The following is a 20982-nucleotide window of genomic DNA, read 5'->3' on the forward strand; positions in this document are numbered from 1 at the left end:
TCGATTTTGGACCCATACTTTCGGTTAATAAAACATCTGCTATGAAAATTTCTGCTCCAGGGTGACCATTCAGAGAATTTTGTGATCTATCGTTTGAAATATGTGGCTCATTTTTGACTTCAGGCTGGTCAAATGAACCCTGTTCACTCGTGAACATCTCTTGCGAATTATCGACTACATGAATGAGAGTATGAGGAGATGAATCTGGTTCATCCTGATTATTATTATTATTAATCGTATCGGGATATGTTTATTACAATTCAGCCAAGTTGTCGTATAAACCGTGTTGGAAGAATCTGCCGATCGTAGATCGCCCAAGAACGCCTTCCCCGCAATGTAGATACTTCTTCCATTCCTTCTTTCATTCTTTGGACGTGGATCAGCTGCTTTATGATTTTTCTTCCTGCGTAACATTTTTCCTGTTTTTTTTTTCTCACAAAATCCTAATTTAGTAAGTAAATTAATAAGCATTTTTACAAAGAAACAAATGAAACAAAAACTTACAATTCCGAAATCACTAATTTGCTTTCACCTGCACAACTATCGCGAAAAACTCAATCACAAATCGCAAACGTTTACCTTGTTTTAATGGAGAGTCGTGATGGATAGAAATGACAAACTGCAAATAGAACAGTTGCTGACAAAAAAAATTGCGCCTTTTTTCAGTATATTTTTATGCTAACTGCAGAAAAATTGGTAGATAGCGCAGTTGCAGAGAAATTTTTGTGACTATAGTACACTTAGAACATTTTCACGGAAAAATATCTCTGTATAGAGAAAATTCCAAACTTTTTAAATAACGTAGTTTAATAGAGAAAATTCAGTAATATCAGAATATGCAAAAACCTGAAAATCGCAAAAATGCAGTTAGCACAGTTGCTGAGGCAACCGACGATATATGCAAAGCTTTTAAGAAAGAAAGGGATGTGAATTTCGCTTCATGAAATTTTCCTGATCTAAAAGTGTGCCGGAGCCATTACTAACCAACAATTGAAGCCCAAAACCGAATTGGAATGCATTACGAATTTGGCTAGCCTAAGAATCTAGTCTAAGAATCCTACTGTAAGACCGTCTTCAGACCAGAGGTTTAGCCTAGTTTCCGAAGGTCTCAAAATCCTAAATAGCAACCAATTTAATTTGTTCTTCTGATTCAAATAGATTAATTCCCCTTAATAAGTCAAAATTTTCCAAAAATTTTCAACTGACAATAATCTAGAGAAGTTAAGCCTTATGATGGCTAAGCCTTAGGTCTGAAGCCCGTATATGTTGACTCAGGTTTATTATTAACTTTTACTCCTTAGATGGGATGACAAAGAATACGACTGTTTTGCCAATATTTGCGATGCACAATTCCGATATAGTCATGAATATCTCGGCAATACTCCTCGCTTGGTCATAACACCCCTAACAGATCGCTGCTACATCACTCTGACGCAATCTCTGCATCTTGTAATGGGTGGAGGACCTGCTGGACCAGCAGGAACGGGCAAAACAGAAACTACAAAAGATTTAGGAAGAGCCCTGGGAATAATGGTGTACGTGTTCAATTGCTCTGAACAGATGGATTACAAATCTTGTGGAAATATCTACAAGGGACTAGCTCAAACAGGTGCTTGGGGATGTTTTGATGAATTCAATCGTATATCAGTGGAAGTGTTATCAGTGGTAGCTGTACAAGTGAAATCCGTTCAGGATGCCATTCGGGATAAAAAGTCCCTGTTCAACTTTATGGGAGAAATGATTGCATGTGTACCTACTGTTGGGATATTTATCACCATGAATCCTGGCTACGCAGGACGAACTGAACTTCCTGAGAATCTTAAGGTAAGTGACTTTATTTTTAATTTAGGGATTTGCACTGTTCATTGAAATAGTCATAATTTGTTTTTTATTACAATTTTTTATTCAAATTTTCGCGTGTTACTGTGACTCATTTTACCCATTTTACGGTCGAATATTCCCTCTGATCCAATTGTAATAAGATGGTACATTTGTATAAACTCCTGGCCATCCATCAAGACCACAAATAGATGGTCCAAAAGACACAATTCCCGCACAAAACCAATATGGACGATGTTCAGTTGAATTTGCCATTGCAAAGAGTGCACTTCCAGAATCCCCTTTGCAGCTGTCTTTATCCTTTTGACCACCTGCACAAAGGTGATTTCTCGTGATGCTGACATCTTCCCTTTTGTACACGATATTGCAAATCAGGGGAGAGACATAGGTGAGCTGTACCTTAAGTTTAAGATTGCTAAATGCAGCATTTTCAGTCCTTCCCCATCCAGCCACGTTGACCTTCATCCCGGGATTTGGTTTCATTTCCCGGTGAAGGCAAATTGGTTGAACAAAAGCCCCCAAAGTGGCTGGGTATTGGAGCCTTATAAGGGCAATATCATTTAGTTGATTTCTAGAAGTGGATTTGTATTCTGAATGTGGAATTACTTCCTCAACGGGGATATCTTGAGGAGAAGGTGCACAGTCATCTTCATCACAATCAGGATCTGTAGCAAGATCCCATTCCCCGAGGCGACATTTGATCAGTGTCCAGGTTTCTGGTAAATGAATTCCCTTGACACAGTGAGCTGCTGTTAAGACATATCGGTTGCTGATGAGTATTCCTCCACAGTGAAAGTCAGTCTTATTCATTGGTTTTTGATATTCTAACAAAACTGTCCAGGGAAATTCATCAATTAGAGTCCTCTCACCACCATACACATAATTTCCCATTGTTAGACTTCCACATTCCAATCCAGGCTTTGGCAAGAGATTTTCCTCATCTGGACAACAGACCATATACTTTCCATTTTCATATCCACATTGACTTCTGCTCATAAACATTCGATCCTCTGGAGTTAGTGGTCTTTTGTGAAGGAGTATATCGTAGATTGAAGGGCATTCATTAAGATAAACACAATTCCCAGATTTTTGATCAGGTGTAAAGCAGTTTTTTCCAGTTGTTTGCACATCTTGATGGCTCTGGCAGCAGACAAATACTTTGTCACTTTGGATAGCACAGAGAGATGAGGCAAAATATGCCCGATTTGGCATGTTGAGTGGTCTATCGGCCAGAATATTGTAAATATTTGGACACTTTGACCATTCAATACACTCTCCGGATTCACCAGTTGGTGTCAGGCAATTCCTATTGCCATCACAATGCGTCACAAGAATCACAACACTTGCCACAATCAATTGCTTTCTCAGTGATATCATTTTTATTTATTGCTTCTATTTTTTTCTATATATAAATATTTAATTGTCACAGCTTTAGAAAATTTTTGGGATGAAGAACGAATCACTCCCAATGTTGCCCCATGGACAAGTAAAGTCTAAATGAGAGGTAACGGCTCTCTGTGAAAAGATAGTCTTTTCATGGTGATTGGAATCACCAGAATATTTTTGGTCAAACAACTTACCTGAAAAACTTAAATACAAAATTCAAATGAGTTTTTCTGTGCTTAACCATAATGGCAAATTATCTTGAAATTTGGTAATTTAGGGGCATAATATCCCCTTCTAAAATAGCTCAATCCAGTCCGTAAATTTCGATACATCCGTAAATACAACGTACTGACTAAGATCACAGAGTCCGGAAATTGGATGTTTAACAGCAATTGATATAATTCCTAGAAGATGCCATTTGTGATCTTCGTAAATCAAGAGGCCACTCCCTGAATCACCATGACATGGACCACGTTTTCCATCCCTCCATCCACCACAGAATGTCCTAGAAGTTGTGATTACACTAAAGACTTTTCCTGCTGCTAAGCATTCAGCTTCTGATACAATGGGTATCTCAAGGCGACGTGGTTCAAAAGTCAGGAGATTGTTGTGTTCATCACGACCCCATCCTACAATTACTCCCAATCTTCCAGATGGGAGTTTATTTGAATGCCTTAGGCAAGCTGGTTGGATAAAATCGCCAAAATCGATGGATTTTTGCATAATAAGCACTGCAATGTCTGCATCGAAAGCTTCACCGTTGTTCCTGGAGAAATCAGGATGAATCTCGATGGAGGATATTTCTGCGATGACTGCGTCTGGATAGATCAAAAATTTTCTTTTATGAAAGGTTTTTATACTTTTTATATTATATTTCTACCAAAATTTAAAGCGAAAAAATCGTTGGCATGGCAAAAGATATTTTAACCTTCTGAATGAAATTTCTTCAGCTTGTGCTCTACTCAGATGATGAAAATTGCATTTTACTATTTCGTTTACTAAATGTTCCTATAAAGCCACATGCTTAAAATGAGACCAAGGACCAAGGCCGCTCCTTTTGTTACATTTTGAGAAAAATCTATGCAGTAAAAAATAATTGAAAATGACATAACTTTACTGTGTTATCACACATGCACATTAAAATTTTAATATGATTCCCATTAATTGTCGCTGGTGAGAGTCCAAATGTGTAATTTGTGTGTTTGAATCATTTTATATTCAAAATTTGATCTATTTGTTGATAAAAAGGTAGACTTGGCCCGCGAAATTTGATATAAATAGCATTAATGCGAAAAATTAATGCGATTTTCTCTTTAATTTTTCAATGTGAAAAATATTTATGCTTTAGGTAAATTTAAACTTATTTTTGCAGGCCAAGTCCACTTCTTTATCAATAAATAGAAAAACCCCAAATATTAAGTGACTCAAAGATACAAATAACATATTTGGACGCTCGCAAGCGACAATTTATGTGAATCACATTAAAATTTTAGTGTGCAAGTGTGATAACGCCGTTACACTAATATCGCTTTTAGGTTTTACAAAAATCTGTACTTTGTGCATTTTTACTGCTCGAACTTAAAGAAAGAGAGCAGTTATATAATCCGCTTTTTTCAACTTATGACACGGCTAGAGGCCAAATGGTAGCAGATATCGACTTACAGTCTTCGATGACCCCCCCCCATAAGTCAACATTATCTAGGACAGCATTTTTCTTTTTTCTCGAACCACCCCTTCTTCCTTTCCAAAACCATGTTTTTTGGTTTATTTCGAAAACGGCCCCTACAATTTCTTTCATTTTACAAATATGTTTTAGATGTAGTCAAAGCGAACATTGCGTCGTTGGACACCTATGTTCGAAAACCATTTCGATATCGAATTTTCGAAGATCAAAGTTTAACTACTTTAGAGGAGCCATTTTTCAACTGATTTGTTTAAATTTCGATTTTTTTTAATGAACTTGAAGTTTCCAATCCGACTGCATCGGACCTAATCGATCATGAAAAGACGGGGGTGCGATTAACTTTTTTCCTCATAATTTTAACACTTTTTATGTGTAAAAATATATTAACATTTTTAATGTTAATTTTACACGTTTTTTAAGGGTAGAAATAACATGAAAAAGGGTAACTTTAACCACTAACACACCCAAAAAGCATAATTTTTACACCGATTTTGGATCAATACTGTAGGGTAAGATTAACATTTCCGGAATGTTATTTTAACTTTTTTGGATTTCTCGCAGTCAGTGTATAGTACCAAGATTTACCTTTCTCGGATTTATTTTTTTATTTGTTCGAAAGCTTGTTACTCATGCTAAAATATTTTATAACCTACTTTTCTAAAGAAATTTCTTATTTCGGAATGATTTTTTTTACATTTATTAATCAATTTATTCAGTAGTAATGCGGTATGTACCCAAAAAGCATGCGAAAAGTTAATGCACGGATAGCTCTTTCTCGTGAGTTTGAGCACTCCGCAAATCTGGGATGTTGTGCCATCTCTTTGATTATTAATTGCTCCATTTTGCTTTCAAATTAATTGTAGTTGTCAGCTATCTTCTCCCCCCAACAAATTGGTGTACCATTTGTAATTTCATAGAAATTCAGAGTACAAATTGTTTCGGTCAGTAAGTGTAACAAAGAGAGATTTGCTCACATTGATTTTTTATTTTTATTTTTTATTTTTTTTTGTAAAATGCAATTTATGTAATAAAAATCCCCTCTGTAATCACTGTGGAAGGCCTGAAATACGCCGGAAGCTTTGTGTAATTAAGTATTTTATCTCTGGCTTAAATCCAATTCCACTGACGCTTCCGAAAGGGACATTTGTGTCCTGCTTTCAAATGAAGTCACTATCATTGAGCTAGCATTATTTATAATACTTTCATTTTCTCCAATTCTCAAGGGGGAGATATTAGGGTTGGAAGTGGTGTACGGTTGAAAATGAAGTGCTTGGAAGTCTTTGGAAGTAGAAGTGCCCGATTATAAAGTCTTTTCTGCCTAATTCCATATTTTTCAGACAATACGCTACTTTTAATTAAGATTTTTAATTCGAACGGCAGTGTAATTTGAAAAGATCTTTTTTGACATTTTACAAGTTCGGTTATGACAATGAAATGAAGCAAATATGCTCAAATTTATTACAGCTTAATTTGTGTTGTAATTTTTCCGAGGAAATATTCTGCTGAATAATAATTTCTTTAATTTTTACAGGTATTTCAAATTCATATAGTTGCTCACAAATAATTACATAGCTATAGCAATTGACTTTGAATCAATTTGATATATATTTTTTAAATAATTTATCGTAATATGTATTGGATGATTGCATAAATTCGTGGAACTTTTTCGCAAATGTAGTTAAAGGGAATCCCATAGAACACATCCACCATTTTTTTGTTTAGGTTTTTGCATATTCTGGAAAGGTTTTACTGTATTACGTCTTTTCCAAAGTATTCTTCAAAAAGGTCGATTTGTGCTTTTGAGAACTTTTACAAAATGAGAAACGAAAATGAGAGAACTTTTAAAAAATTAGAAACATTTGTAATATTTAATATTTGCGTGATTTTGAATAAATCCAAGTGATGGACTTTCGTAAAAAACATTTTGGAGGTTTATTTAGATCGTGTCCTTGCTCTAAAGATGATTAAAAGTGACTTTGAAAATTTTGAAATATCAATTCCATTTTAAACGGTCTCTAATATTGACGGCTATATTGTGAGTATCCTAGTGGAAGAAAATTTTTCGATAACTATTAAACAGATTATTAAAATGTTGGAAAATAAATTATGGAGAAATTTCTCTACTAATACCAACAATAACGGAAAAGGTCCTGCAAAAAATAGTCAAGTTTGTTGCAAAAGTTAATTAACAATCACTAAAAAGCTTTCCCAAGTGTGCAAAGCGTTTCAGTTTTAAAGAATTTTGAAACCAGGGACAGAATCAAGCTTAATAAAATGTGAAGATACATCTGAAGGGCTGTATTACTTGTTACACTCGTACTTTTGGATTCTTACAAACTTTCCAGCACAGCGTCAATAATTAAAAACGACATTACATTTTTTTTAGAGACTCTATTTTCCAAAAGAAGCTTCACTGGTCTCTTAGGAAAATTCAAAATATGTTGATACCCCTTCGTAATACAAAAATAGTATTAAATTACTGAAAGTATGCAAGAATATATCTGTCACTAGAAATTCAAAATATAAGCAAAATGTTAGAAATATGCGGAATAATAAATTTCTTGAGATATTTTTCAAAGTGTTCCTAATTAGATTTCTCATAAGATTAAATAAATTATTGATTAGTAAGTGTAAAAAGTGTATGAAGTGCTGGAGTATTGCAGCATTTTCGAGAGTGTTGCGAAGTTTTGGAAGTGCGCAGAGCTATTCCATGCAAATTGTCGAACTGCCTGGAACTCGTGTACATATTTTCACCCTAATATCTCCCCTTTGCCAATTCTCTATTAAATCTTTTTTTTCTCGTCACAAGAAATTATGAGGCTAAATCAATATTATTTTACTATTTTTACATTTTAAATGCATGTCTACGAAAGGGGCGTGGCCAATATTTGATGAATAAGGTCTTTTCTACTTTCTACCAGTAAATGTGAAGAAATAAATAGCTTATAGGACGCAAAAGTATTCTTTTATGACTAATAAAAAAAATTGAATTTTATTTATCGTATTTCTTGAAAGGGGCGTGACTTAATTAGGTGTAAAGGCGGAGCTTATTGCATTCTAAGTTCATGCATAATATTGAAAAAAAATTATTTTTACTAATAGCATTGGTTTTTTAATGCAAATTAAGTTAACTTTTTCCAATCCCACTAACCTTTTTCCGTCAGTTTCCGCAAATTGTGCTTTCCCAGGAAGGCAATAACATCTGATGCAACAAATAGTTGATCATGTCGATTGTGAAAACAATGGGCAGCACTAAGAATAATCCTGTCAGAGATAAGTGTTCCACCGCAGATAAAAGACAAACTGGTTGATTTGTAGGCGTGAAGAGCCACTAGCCAGGGCCATGATCCTCTTTCCATCTTATTTCCATACATCATAAGATTCGTAACTGTGAATTTTGATTGAATTTTTCCACATTGTTGTTCAGTGTGTTTAGTGATGCCAAAACGATTCTGAAAGATGACTTCTGGCTCTCCTTTCTCTGCAATCTTATCGTAGTTTTCTCCAACTGAAAGTCTCTCCTTGGCCAGAGCAGTGTAGAGTGTGTGCTCCAAACGGATTTGTGTGACGAGAAGACCTTCGAGATAATTAGGTTCTGTAATTATGAATGATTAGAAAAAGTTAATTTTAACAAGTTTTTTTTTCTTTATAAATTGTCTAATTTGCCTTACTATTAGTACAAATACGTTTTCCATTGTAGATGATCGATGAGACTCTGGGAATTGGTGCTTCTGGTGGAAATTTTACACGATAACGCACTTTTTGATTATTAGCAATTCTTTGCAGTGTATTTTCTCTGTTAATCCACAATTCGAGACTTCCTAAATCTTCCTGCAATTTTAAGACAAAATCAGATGGTTCTTAAAGCATTTTTGGGATAATTTGTTCTAGTAAACTCACTGTATCAATTTTCTGAGGAACTAAGAGAACCACAGCTAGATTCATAGTGACACCAATTGGTGGACTAGTGACTTCAATAGCTCCCTGCCAATGTTGTCCATTGTAAATGTAGTTAAAAATTCTAGGACAAGGTGAATTTGGTTGACACCTGATCAATTGAGTCAATGCACTCACAATCACAAACACTTTTGCAATCGTCCCCAAAAGTGTCATCTCTCTTGGACACAATATTCCTTGCAATCTCAAATTGTTGCATTTCACTTGAAGAGCCGGTAAGTCACGTGGCAAAGGTCAAACACTCACTAACTTCTCTGGATTTTTACTGAAGTCAAGCATGTGTGAGGATTGAAAAAAAAAGTCCTCTTCTGTCTCTTTCTCCTCAAAATCCCAGGCATAGAAAATAGAAAGTCATTAAGCCAGACACATAAAAGAGACATTCTCGGTCGCAAAAATATAACTCATTTATCTATATAATGAATTTTTAATCTCCTTTCATTTTCAAGTAGCAACCTTTTCTTCTTATCATTTTATTCCTATCATTTGCTCGATCATTGTTAATGTGAAACAAAATATTCATAAAGAATAAGTTAAAATTTCTTACGAAAAATCTCTTTTGAAAAAAATTACGTAGGGCGATGTAGGGGAAACTGGGGCACCACCAAACATGGGGTAGCATCAAACACTGCGAATTTTAATCAGATATTCGACTTCAGAGGACAAGACTTATATAAATTTATAGGCATTATAGGGATGCTTTTCCACTGAAGAAATGGTCGATATAGTCTAAGTAGTTTAGAACTAAAAATTAGTGTTTGGTAGTACCCCGTGTTTGATAGTACCCCAGTTTCCCCTAAGCACTTTTGGAAAAAGCACTTATGGTCTTTTCAAATTTTCAAATACTTGCGAGATTTACATAAAAAAATCATATAGCAATGCCTTGAAACAATATCTGTTCTGTATATCTAGAATATTTCTTGGGAAATTTCAAGATATCTTATTCAAGAAAGGAGGTGGCAAATTATTCCAGGCTGTGCGAAGTGCAAATTTTGAGATTAAAATTGCTTATTGGCTCAGAACCGGTTTATTACCGGTTTAGAACCGATTTGAATCAATTTATGAATCACTCAAAACATTGCCTGAAATACACCATAGAAGTAATGTAAGTGAATTTTGCATAAAAAATAGTTATCGGTTATGAACCGGTTCCATTACCGGTTTAGTTTTATCGAAAATTTCCAAGACCTTTCCAACGAACCCAAACATGCTATGATTCAGATGACAAATACGCTCTCTAAAGCCTTTTCAACTTATAACCTTAAAAAACTGGTATGAGGAATGATTCAACGGTATTTTCGTATAAGGCCGAAATGTCCGCCTGGATAGAGGAGAAAGGGGTGGGGTGGGGGGAAATGACGGACATGTTAACGATCCTTAGGTCGACTTATGGGAAGGTGGTCTCCCGAAGGTCCCAAGTCCCTATCTCGCACCGTTTGGCCACTAGAGCTGGCGAGAACCGTGCGGACAGACGAGCGGACGGAAAAAACGGGCGGACGGATAAACGGATGGACGGACAAACGGAGGGACGGACGGCCAAACGGGCGGGCAGACAAACGGACGGACAGGCAGACGCACAAAAGGACAAGACAGTTGAACAAACAGCGTGACGACATTCCTCAGAAATCAACTGAAACGTGAAGACTTGTTGAGCAAAGCGATCTTCGGGTGGTAGAAGGTGGAAATTTTGGGGGGTGAAAAAATCGAGTGATTATATACTGCTCTCTTTGTGAAGTTCAAGTAGTAACAAAAACTTTATTCACAAAAATGTAGGTTTCAGCACTATCTGCGACTTATTTAAAAGGGAATTTTAGTTAAGATTCGAGATGGTTAAACTCAGTTTAATATAGCAAATAAAAATATAATTATTAGTTCAAAAATGCTTTAAATCAACTTGGAATTGCTCGGGAATGAAAACTTTATAAATAAATAAATCTTTTAAAAGGTTTTATGACTGAGAATTTTGTATCTAATACCACCTGTAAAAAATATTTATGAACGAGGCACATACAATAGGTGTCAAAAGTTTGTTGCCTCATGTATGTTCGGCAAATCAGGTGCAAAAAATGATAGAAAAAATTACTTTTCAAAATTTTTTCATTTTGCAAATTAGTTGCCTGTAATCCGTAGATCTTATTTATGAATTTAGAAAAAAAAATTTTATTTTATTTCATACAAAAAAATAATTGTTTTCTAAAAGTTGTTCATTTTTCATGCGTCAAAAGTTTGTTGCCTCATTTGAAATGTTACTTACAATGGTCAAAAACATGCAACGAACATAAAGTAAACCGTCTATATTTTAAGTTTATATCATTTGAGAGGCCAATGGTGGGTTTGGACTTTTCCAAAGTTGTCAATGGTAAATACATGTGTATAAAAGTGATGATATAAATAACTAGAAATTATAAAAATTCTACTACTTTGTTTTTTTGCAAAATCTTTAATATCCTTAATGCATAATGTGAATGATGTGAGAAAATTCATCTGTTTCCATCTCTATAATTTTACATATATTCATGCTTTCGTTTTTTTAAGTAAAGAAAACAGTTTTTAATTTCATTTAATTTAAGTAAACTTTAATTTAATTTAAGTAAATCACAAAAAAATGTCATTGGAACTTGCACATATTAATTCTGTTCAATGATTCTTAAAATTAGCTCCGTATATTAATTTTACAGGCCCTCTTCAGACCTTGTGCTATGGTTGTTCCAGATTTTGAATTAATTTGCGAAATTATGCTGGTAGCTGAGGGTTTCCAGGAAGCCAGAGTCTTGGCCAGAAAATTCATAACCCTATATACACTTTGCAAAGAATTACTATCAAAACAGGACCACTATGACTGGGGATTACGTGCTATAAAATCTGTGCTTGTCGTTGCAGGATCACTGAAGAGAGGTGATCCTGGAAGACCTGAAGAGGAGGTCTTAATGAGAGCTCTCAGAGATTTCAATATTCCCAAAGTCGTAACGGATGACATGCCTGTATTTATGGGCTTAATTGGTGATCTGTTTCCTGCACTTGATGTGCCCAGGAAAAGGGATCAGGATTTTGAAAAGACTGTTAAACAAGCAGCTCTGGATCTATCACTACAGCCTGAAGATAATTTTATTTTGAAAGTTGTGCAACTTGAGGAGTTGCTAGAAGTTAGGCATTCAGTATTTATTGTAGGAAATGCTGGCACGGGAAAGACTCAAGTATGGAAGACATTATTTAGAACTTATCAGAATGTTAAGAGGAAACCCCTATTCAATGATCTCAATCCCAAAGCTGTCACCAATGATGAATTATTTGGGATAATCAATCCTGCAACAAGAGAGTGGAAGGATGGACTGTTTTCTGTGATTATGAGGGAACAGGCCAATTTGAGTGGAGAAAATCCTAAATGGATAATTTTAGATGGTGATATTGATCCAATGTGGATTGAAAGTTTGAATACTGTGATGGATGACAACAAGGTTCTAACTCTGGCTTCTAATGAAAGAATTGCTCTGACACCCACAATGCGTCTTCTGTTTGAGATTTCAAATCTCAGAACAGCAACACCAGCTACAGTTTCTCGAGCGGGGATTCTGTATATTAATCCTCAAGATCTTGGGTGGAATCCTTACGTGACTAGTTGGATAGAGACTCGCAAGGTTCCGGCTGAAAAGTCTAATCTTGTGATCTTGTTTGACAAGTACATACCACCCTGTTTGGATAATATCCGGTCTCGATTCAAAAAGATCACTCCAATTGCTGAGATGGCTCATGTTCAGATGCTTTGTCATCTTCTGGATTGTCTTTTAACACCAGCTAATACTCCGGCAGATTGTCCTAAAGAATGGCATGATCTCTACTTTGTTTTTGCATGTGTTTGGGCCTTTGGATCTTCAATGTTTCAGGATCAAGCCATTGACTATCGCATTGAATTCAGCAAATGGTGGGTTAATGAATTCAAATCCGTCAAATTTCCACAAGGAGGAACAGTCTTTGATTACTACATCGATACGGAAACTAAGCAATTTACGCTGTGGACTGAAAAAGTGCCCAAGTTTGAGTTGGATCCTGATCTTCCTCTTCAAGCTGTTCTTGTTCATACAGCAGAATCTATAAGGATTAGATTCTTCTTGGATCTGTTGATGAACAAGAAACACCCTGTCATGTTAGTAGGAGCTGCAGGATGTGGAAAAACTGTACTGGTTAATGAAAAGCTGTCTACTTTATCTGAGAACTATGCTGTAACGAATGTCCCATTTAATTTCTACACAAGCTCAGAGATGCTACAGAAGATCCTAGAGAAGCCTCTTGAGAAGAAGGCAGGCAGAAATTATGGACCTCCTGGCAATAAAACCCTGATTTACTTTGTGGATGATATGAATATGCCAGAAGTGGACTGCTACGGAACTGTTCAGCCTCATACTTTGATAAGGCAACATCTGGATTATGGTCATTGGTATGATCGGAGTAAGTTAACTATTAAGGATATCCACAATTGTCAATATGTTTCTTGTATGAATCCCACCTCTGGAAGTTTTACTATCAATCCAAGACTTCAGAGACATTTTTGCGTCTTTGCCGTAAGTTTTCCCAGCAATGATTCATTGACAACCATCTACTTGTCGATTCTCAATCAACATTTTGCAAATGCCGAGCAAAAATTCAACATTTGCGTGACGAAAATTGCTCCAAACATTGTGTCAGCTTCCCTGGCTCTCCATGCGAAGGTCTCCCAGGTGTTTTTACCCACGGCCATCAAGTTTCACTATATCTTCAATCTCAGGGACCTCAGTAATATGTTCCAGGGACTGTTATTCAGCACAAATGACTGTCTGGGTAGTGCTACGGATATGATAAGGCTTTGGCTCCATGAAACCCATCGGGTTTATGGAGATAAATTGACTGATGATAAAGATATCGATAGCTTCACAAAGATGCAGACGGATATTGTAAAGAAGTCCTTTGAGGAATTGGATGAGAGTATTGTATTTGACAAACCTAATATCTTTTGCCATTTTGCGGGTGGTATTGGTGAACCGAAATACATGCAAATCCCAGATTGGGGATATCTGACTAAGCTCCTTCAGGAGGCTATGGTATCCTACAATGATCTTGTAGCTGCGATGAATTTAGTCCTTTTCGAGGATGCTATGATGCACGTGTGCAGGATTAATAGAATCCTAGAGTCGCCAAGGGGAAGTGCTTTGCTTGTCGGGGTCGGAGGCAGTGGAAAGCAATCTCTGTCTCGTTTAGCTGCTTTCATATCCAGTTTGGAAGTTGCTCAGATTCAACTGAAGAAGGGCTATGGGGTACTTGATCTGAAAAACGAACTCTCAGGACTCTATCTGAAATCTGGGATGAAAAATGTGGGAATTATGTTCCTTATGACAGATGCACAAGTGCCCAATGAACAATTCTTGGTTCTTATAAATGATATGCTAGCTTCTGGAGAGATACCTGATCTGTTTCCTGATGACGAAGTTGAGAACATCATTGCAGGAGTTCGAAATGAGGTGAAAGGAGCTGGAATAGTGGATTCTCGTGAGAATTGCTGGAAATTCTTCATAGATCGTGTGAGGAGACAACTTAAAGTTGTTCTATGCTTCTCACCCGTGGGTTCTACCCTCAGAGTACGTTCTCGAAAATTTCCCTCATTCATCAATTGTACCTCAATAAATTGGTTCCATGAGTGGCCTCAGGAAGCTCTTGTGTCCGTTTCAATGAGATTCCTACAAGAATTAAGTGTCCTTCCGGAGACTTTCATGGACTCTGTGGCTAGATTTATGTCCTATGTTCATACTTCTGTAAACACTACATCTAGAATCTATCTTCAGAATGAAAGAAGGTACAATTATACCACTCCAAAGTCCTACCTTGAACAAATTAGCCTGTACTCGAAGCTTCTGAAGCAGAAACATGCAGAGTTGCAGAGTAAAATTGAGAGATTAGAAAATGGTTTAGAGAAACTGAGGACTACTGCAGCTCAAGTGGCTGATTTGAAGCTCAAACTGGCTGTCCAGGAAGTTGAATTAAAAGAAAAGAATGAAGCTGCTGATGCTCTTATTGAAATAGTTGGTGTGGAAACTGAAAAAGTTCAGATTGAGAAACAAATAGCTGATGAGGAAGAGATGAAAGTGGCCATAATTGCTGAAGAAGTGACAAAGAAGCAAAAGGATTGTGAGGAAGATTTACTAAAAGCAGAACCGGCTTTGATAGCAGCTCAAGAAGCTCTCAATACGCTCAATAAAGCCAATCTTACTGAATTGAAATCCTTCGGTTCACCACCAGGAGCTGTGACAAATGTAACAGCTGCTGTAATGGTTCTCCTGGCGCCCAATGGTAAGATTCCCAAGGATCGCAGCTGGAAAGCAGCCAAATTGGTGATGGCAAAAGTTGATGCATTCCTGGATGCTCTAATTCACTATGATAAGGAAAATATCCATCCAGAGATTATCAAGTCGATCCAGCCTTATCTTAAAGATGCAGAATTCGAACCAGAATTTGTCAGGTCCAAGTCTGCAGCTGCAGCTGGACTCTGTGCTTGGGTTATCAACATTATTAAATTCTATGAAGTTTACTGCGATGTGGAGCCAAAGAGGAAAGCATTGGCCCAGGCTAATGCTGAATTGGCTGCTGCCCAGGAGAAATTGGCAATAATTAAGAAGAAAGTAGCTTCCTTGGAGGAGCAACTGGCCAAGTTGACAGCGGACTTTGAGCAAGCGACTGCTGAAAAATTGAGATGTCAGCAGGAAGCTGATGCTACTCAAGCTACTATCCAGCTAGCAAATCGCCTTGTAGGTGGTCTGGCCAGTGAAAATGTCCGCTGGGCAGAAGCTGTAGCTGAATTTATGGCTCAAGGAACTACACTCCCAGGCGATACTCTCCTTATAACAGCCTTCATCTCCTACGTGGGATGCTTCACTAAACAATTTCGTTTGGATTTGATGAACAAAATGTGGCTACCCTATCTGAGAGCTTTGGAACCTCCTATTCCTATCACAGAGGGACTCGATTCTCTTACTCTTCTTACTGATGATACCACCGTGGCTATTTGGCACAATGAAGGACTTCCCAGTGATCGTATGTCCATTGAAAATGCCACAATTCTCTCAAATTCAGATCGCTGGCCATTAATGATCGATCCGCAACTCCAGGGAGTGAAGTGGATCAAACAAAAATATGGAGAAGCTCTCAAAGTTATTCGCATTGGCCAGAAGGGATACTTAGACATTATTGAAAGGGCTTTAGCTAAAGGACATACTGTTCTCATTGAAAACATTGGAGAGTTTCTAGATCCTGTGCTAGATCCATTGCTGGGCAGAAATCTTATCAAGAAAGGCCAAGCGATTAAGATTGGTGACAAAGAAGTGGAGTATAATTCAAACTTCCGGTTGATATTGCATACTAAATTGGCAAATCCACACTATAAGCCAGAAATGCAAGCTCAAACCACGCTGATTAATTTCACAGTGACCAGGGATGGTCTTGAGGATCAGCTTTTGGCGGAAGTGGTGAAGGCTGAACGTCCGGATTTGGAGGAATTGAAGGCAGAGTTGACAAAGCAACAGAATGACTTTAAAATTATGCTGAAGAGTTTGGAAGATGATCTTCTCTCGAGGTTGTCCTCAGCTGGAGGGAATTTGCTAGGAGATACAGCTCTTGTTGAGAATCTAGAGACCACCAAGAGGACAGCAGCTGAGATTGAGAGGAAGGTATCAGAGGCTAAGATAACTTCACAAGAAATTGACAATGCCAGAGAACACTATCGTCCTGCAGCTGCTAGAGCCAGTTTACTGTATTTCATCCTCAATGATCTCAACACAATTAATCCCATCTACCAGTTCTCCCTAAAAGCCTTCAGTGTGGTCTTCCAGAAAGCCATTTCCAGGGCAGATCCATCCGATGAAGTGAGTGCTAGGGTCAAAAATCTGATTGATTGTATCTCGTATTCGGTCTTCCAGTACACAAGTCGTGGACTTTTTGAATGTGATAAGTTAATTTTTGCCTCTCAAATGGCCTTCCAAATTCTTCTGATGAGTGAAGAAATTTCTCCGATGGAACTGGACTTTCTCTTGAGATTCCCCATAAAACCACATGTGACAAGTCCTGTGGACTTCCTGTCGAATTCTTCATGGGGAGGAATTTGTAGTCTGGCTTCTAAAGATGAATTCAGAAATCTCGATAGAGACATTGAAACTTCGTCGAAAAGATGGAAGAAATTTGTCGAGTCTGAGTGTCCAGAAAAGGAGAAATTCCCGCAGGAATGGAAGAACAAGACAGCACTACAGAGGCTCTGCATGATGAGAGCTCTAAGGCCTGACAGGATGACTTATGCTGTTGCTGACTTTATCGAGGAGAAACTTGGACCAAAGTACGTTGAGAATCGAACGATGGAATTTGCAAAATCCTATGAGGAAACCAGCCCATCAACACCAATATTCTTCATACTCTCTCCGGGAGTGAATCCCCTGAAGGATGTAGAGACTCTAGGACGTCAATTGGGCTACACGACAGATTTGGGCAATTTTCACAATGTTTCCCTTGGTCAGGGACAGGAAATTGTGGCAGAAGCAGCAATGGATGAAGCGGCAAAGAATGGACATTGGGTTGTTCTGCAAAATATTCATCTAGTGAAAAAGTGGCTGCCGGCTCTGGAAAAGAAGCTAGAACATTATTCTGAGGGTTCTCATGAAAACTATCGGGTATTTATGAGTGCAGAACCGGCAGCCACTGCATCAGCTCATATAATCCCTCAAGGAATCCTCGAGTCCTCCATAAAGATCACCAATGAACCACCAACTGGCATGATGGCCAATCTTCACAAGGCATTGGACAACTTTACTCAAGAAACTTTGGAGATGTGCGGAAAGGAAGCTGAATTCAAGGTTATTCTCTTTGCACTTTGCTACTTTCATGCTGTTGTGGCTCAAAGGAGAAAATTTGGTCCGGCTGGATGGAACAAAATCTACCCATTTAACGTTGGTATGTTTTTATCCTATACAGGGAAAGGGGTTTGGGAATATTTTGGAGAAGAATAATGTTAAAAAATTTCCTGTCCAGGTGATCTCAATATCAGTGTGAGTGTACTGTATAACTACTTGGAGGCCAACTCGAAGGTTCCCTGGGAGGATTTGAGGTATCTCTTTGGAGAAATCATGTACGGTGGCCACATCACTGATGACTGGGACAGACGATTGTGCATCACGTATTTGGAGGAGTATATGCAGCCAGATCTGGTAGGTTGAAACATCTTTCTTAATCCAGACAGAGGGAAAAGGAAGAGTTCAACTTACAGGTGGACGGAGAACTGTTTCTGGCACCTGGATTTCCAGCACCACCAAATACCGACTATTCTGGGTATCATAACTACATTGATGAGACAATGCCACCAGAATCGCCCTATTTGTACGGTTTGCATCCGAATGCCGAAATTGGCTTTCTCACCACCACCTCGGAGAATCTCTTCAGGACGGTCTTTGAGATGCAACCACGTGATGCGGGCGCTTCTGGTGGAACTACAGTCACCAGGGAGGACAAAGTCAAGCAGATATTAGATGAAATTATGGAAAAGTTGCCTGAAGAATTCAACATGACGGAGATTATGGGGAAGGTGGAGGAGAGGACACCCTATGTGATTGTTGCATTCCAGGAGTGTGAAAGGATGAATCATCTCACCAATGAAATCAAGAGGAGTCTCAAGGAATTAGATCTTGGATTGAAGGTGAGTTCCATATTCCATTTATTTTCCCGCAGTTTTGCATAAATTTGGGCGTTTAGTTCACCAAGCACGCCACGAATAATATTCTCAAATCTCAATGCAAGAGCTACTTGATTGTCTCAAAGAGAAGATGATAAATTATGTTTTTTCACAGGGAAAAAATTCTCAAAACCCTAAAAAATCATTAAGGATTGGTAAAATATGTTCATTAGAAGTGATAAAAAGATTATGGTATGATTCTATTGATCGGGCTGATACTGGGAGCTCACTCCGGGACGCGATCCCACTACTGCTGACCACGGGGACTTTTGGCTGCTGGTTTTCACCCCTGGCCCGGTGCGCCCCTCCTTAGCCAACCTGAACGCCTCGGCCTCCGCCATGGCGCCCATATTGATGGCGAGCTTAGTGCGGACGTCCCGTCAACATGACCCGTCCAGTACACAGAACCCCCGACCTCAAATCAATCCATAATCCAACCTCCGAGTAGCACGGATTACAAGAGCTGCCAGACTCTCGGTTGGATGTTCCAATTCGAATCGCACTCTAGAGCTGTGCCTTGATGATGCAATTGCCCAATAGATGGCACTCGCATCGGGGTTGACAAATTCTCAAATTTTATGCGAGCGTCTTTGCAAATTATCTTTAATCTCCACCAAAATCACATTTTTCTTTAATATTTTTCAAGATTTTCAAGAGTGTAGCGACGAAGGAGCAGGGAGATGCCATCCTCTCCTCGTTACATATGCAATAAATTTAAAAATAGCATAAAACTAAAATTAAGAATACCCACCTTAGATATTTTTACATGAGAAAAGTACCTTGACTGGCTTTTTGAAATATCTTTTAATGAATCTTATGAACTTTTTAAAAGACCGAAATTATTCATATTGGATTTTTAAAAAAAAAATAAGATGAAATATTCAAAGAAACATTGCTTAAAATTTAGTAAATAAAAACTGTTGAATTTTTGGGAGTACTTTGGGCACGCATCAGCTTAAAAAAGGCCCAGGGTCGTCTTAAAAAAAGCATTTACGGGATCCTTCAAACTTCCCATATCTCCCAGAAAATACTCATAATCGGTTTAACATTGAAATTTTTAGTAATTTTTTTCTAAATAAACTGAAAAAAAAAGTTTTTTAAGACCAAAGAGGGTTTACTATTCACTTTTTATCAAATTTACCAGCATTTCTTAAAAAAAAAGAAGTCCTATTAGTGAATATTTAACAACTTTTCAGTATACGAAATACGAAATCCACCAAATTTATCAGGAGTGGATTTAAATTCAATTTTAGGCACATAATTTTTTTCCTTAATATCGGAATCATTTTAGGATAGACTCTCGCTCAATCGGCTCTTTTTCAATCGGGCGAAAAATTTTGTTGACAATTTTCACGTTTAATTATGAAGCTAATTCGCTCAAATTCGCTATAGTTCTTCCTATTTTATCGTGATTCTTTATAATTGAGCGCTTTTTGTGGAATTTACAAAGGCTTTGACGCCCAAATCTATCGATAAACCGGATGACATTTTGCCCCAAATGCCCATTTGAGAGAGAGTCTACTGTATTCACCCAGGAAGATTTTCAAAGAATTTTTCATAGAAATGTTTACGTCTTTCACAAATAAAAATGGAAATCAAAATTCTTGATGACGAAATGAATTTATGAAGAATTTTTAACAGAATTCTGGTAGAAAATTTCCTAGGGAGGTTTCAATGAAGAAATAAAGTTATTTTTGATCTCTTTTCCTTAAAAACCTATATTGATAAAAAAAACTAGTGAAAAACGTATCGGCTATTCGATGCACTTAAAATCAATCAAAATCGGACTAAAATGGCGATTTTTTTTCAAGTAAAGACTACAATCTTTTAGTTTCCCAAACTGGTCTCACAGTGCATTTTTCTTCAAGAAAAGCTACTATCTCAGGATCTATGAGAACCATGAGAACGCACCTTTGTTTTAATTAAATTCTTCAAAATCGTCCAAAGCCATGCAGAAATCAATCAAAGCACAGATTTTTCTCATATAACAGTTCCTAAATGGAGTTTTTTTTTCTCCAAAATATATAACTTTTTAAGATCCCTAGAAAGGATTTTACTGATTTTTTTTAATGAGCTCAAATTTATAAAAATTTGATTTATATGGGACTTTTTTCAAATGTTTCAAAAGAATGTTTCGAAAATGTTTCAAAAGAATATTTTCTTCAAAATATCAACTGACATAATTTTAAATTTAGTTTTAAATCCTAAAATCCTGGACTACGCCTTTGATATTTGTAAAACGGATAAAAAATCTCTAAAAGACACTCTAATCAAAATTATTTATTTGAGATTCTTTACAATCGCAGTTTCTGTGGTCCGAGGTGAAATCCGACCTCGTCAAATCGGGCTCAAATTTTGGATTTACACATTATGACATTCATTAGAT

General features: G+C 37.2%; 3 protein-coding genes across 4 annotated transcripts in view; 1 reads left to right on the forward strand and 2 right to left on the reverse strand.

The window, feature by feature from the left end:
- Nucleotides 1-20982, forward strand: part of LOC129799775 (dynein beta chain, ciliary) — a 55659-nt gene that overhangs the window by 27422 nt on the left and 7255 nt on the right. Inside the window, exons 13-16 of the mRNA XM_055843984.1 lie at nt 1302-1824; nt 11542-17821; nt 17900-18075; nt 18135-18560. Coding sequence (XP_055699959.1) covers nt 1302-1824; nt 11542-17821; nt 17900-18075; nt 18135-18560 — 7405 coding nt within the window. The remainder of the gene's footprint in view (nt 1-1301; nt 1825-11541; nt 17822-17899; nt 18076-18134; nt 18561-20982) is intronic.
- LOC129799774 (serine protease easter-like) lies at nt 1945-3216 on the reverse strand. Its single transcript, XM_055843983.1, has one exon. The coding sequence runs from the start codon at nt 3214-3216 to the stop codon at nt 1945-1947; it is 1272 nt and encodes a 423-aa protein (XP_055699958.1).
- On the reverse strand, nt 3196-9122 carry LOC129799773 (serine protease gd-like). Of its 2 annotated transcripts, XR_008751548.1 has the most exons (5): nt 8810-9122; nt 8581-8740; nt 8061-8504; nt 3420-4043; nt 3196-3354 (listed from the first exon to the last, which is right to left on the reverse strand). XR_008751548.1 is itself a non-coding variant. In XM_055843982.1 (4 exons), exons 1-4 carry the CDS (start codon nt 9020-9022, stop codon nt 3520-3522), a joined length of 1341 nt encoding a protein of 446 aa, XP_055699957.1. In that variant the 5' UTR covers nt 9023-9122; the 3' UTR covers nt 3196-3519. The 2 variants fall into 2 exon arrangements, 1 of the variants encoding a protein (XP_055699957.1); XM_055843982.1 differs by having other exon boundaries at nt 3196-4043.

The sequence above is a fragment of the Phlebotomus papatasi genome, chromosome 1 (assembly GCF_024763615.1).
Source record: "Phlebotomus papatasi isolate M1 chromosome 1, Ppap_2.1, whole genome shotgun sequence".
In the NCBI taxonomy this organism is placed as follows: Eukaryota; Metazoa; Arthropoda; class Insecta; order Diptera; family Psychodidae; genus Phlebotomus; species Phlebotomus papatasi.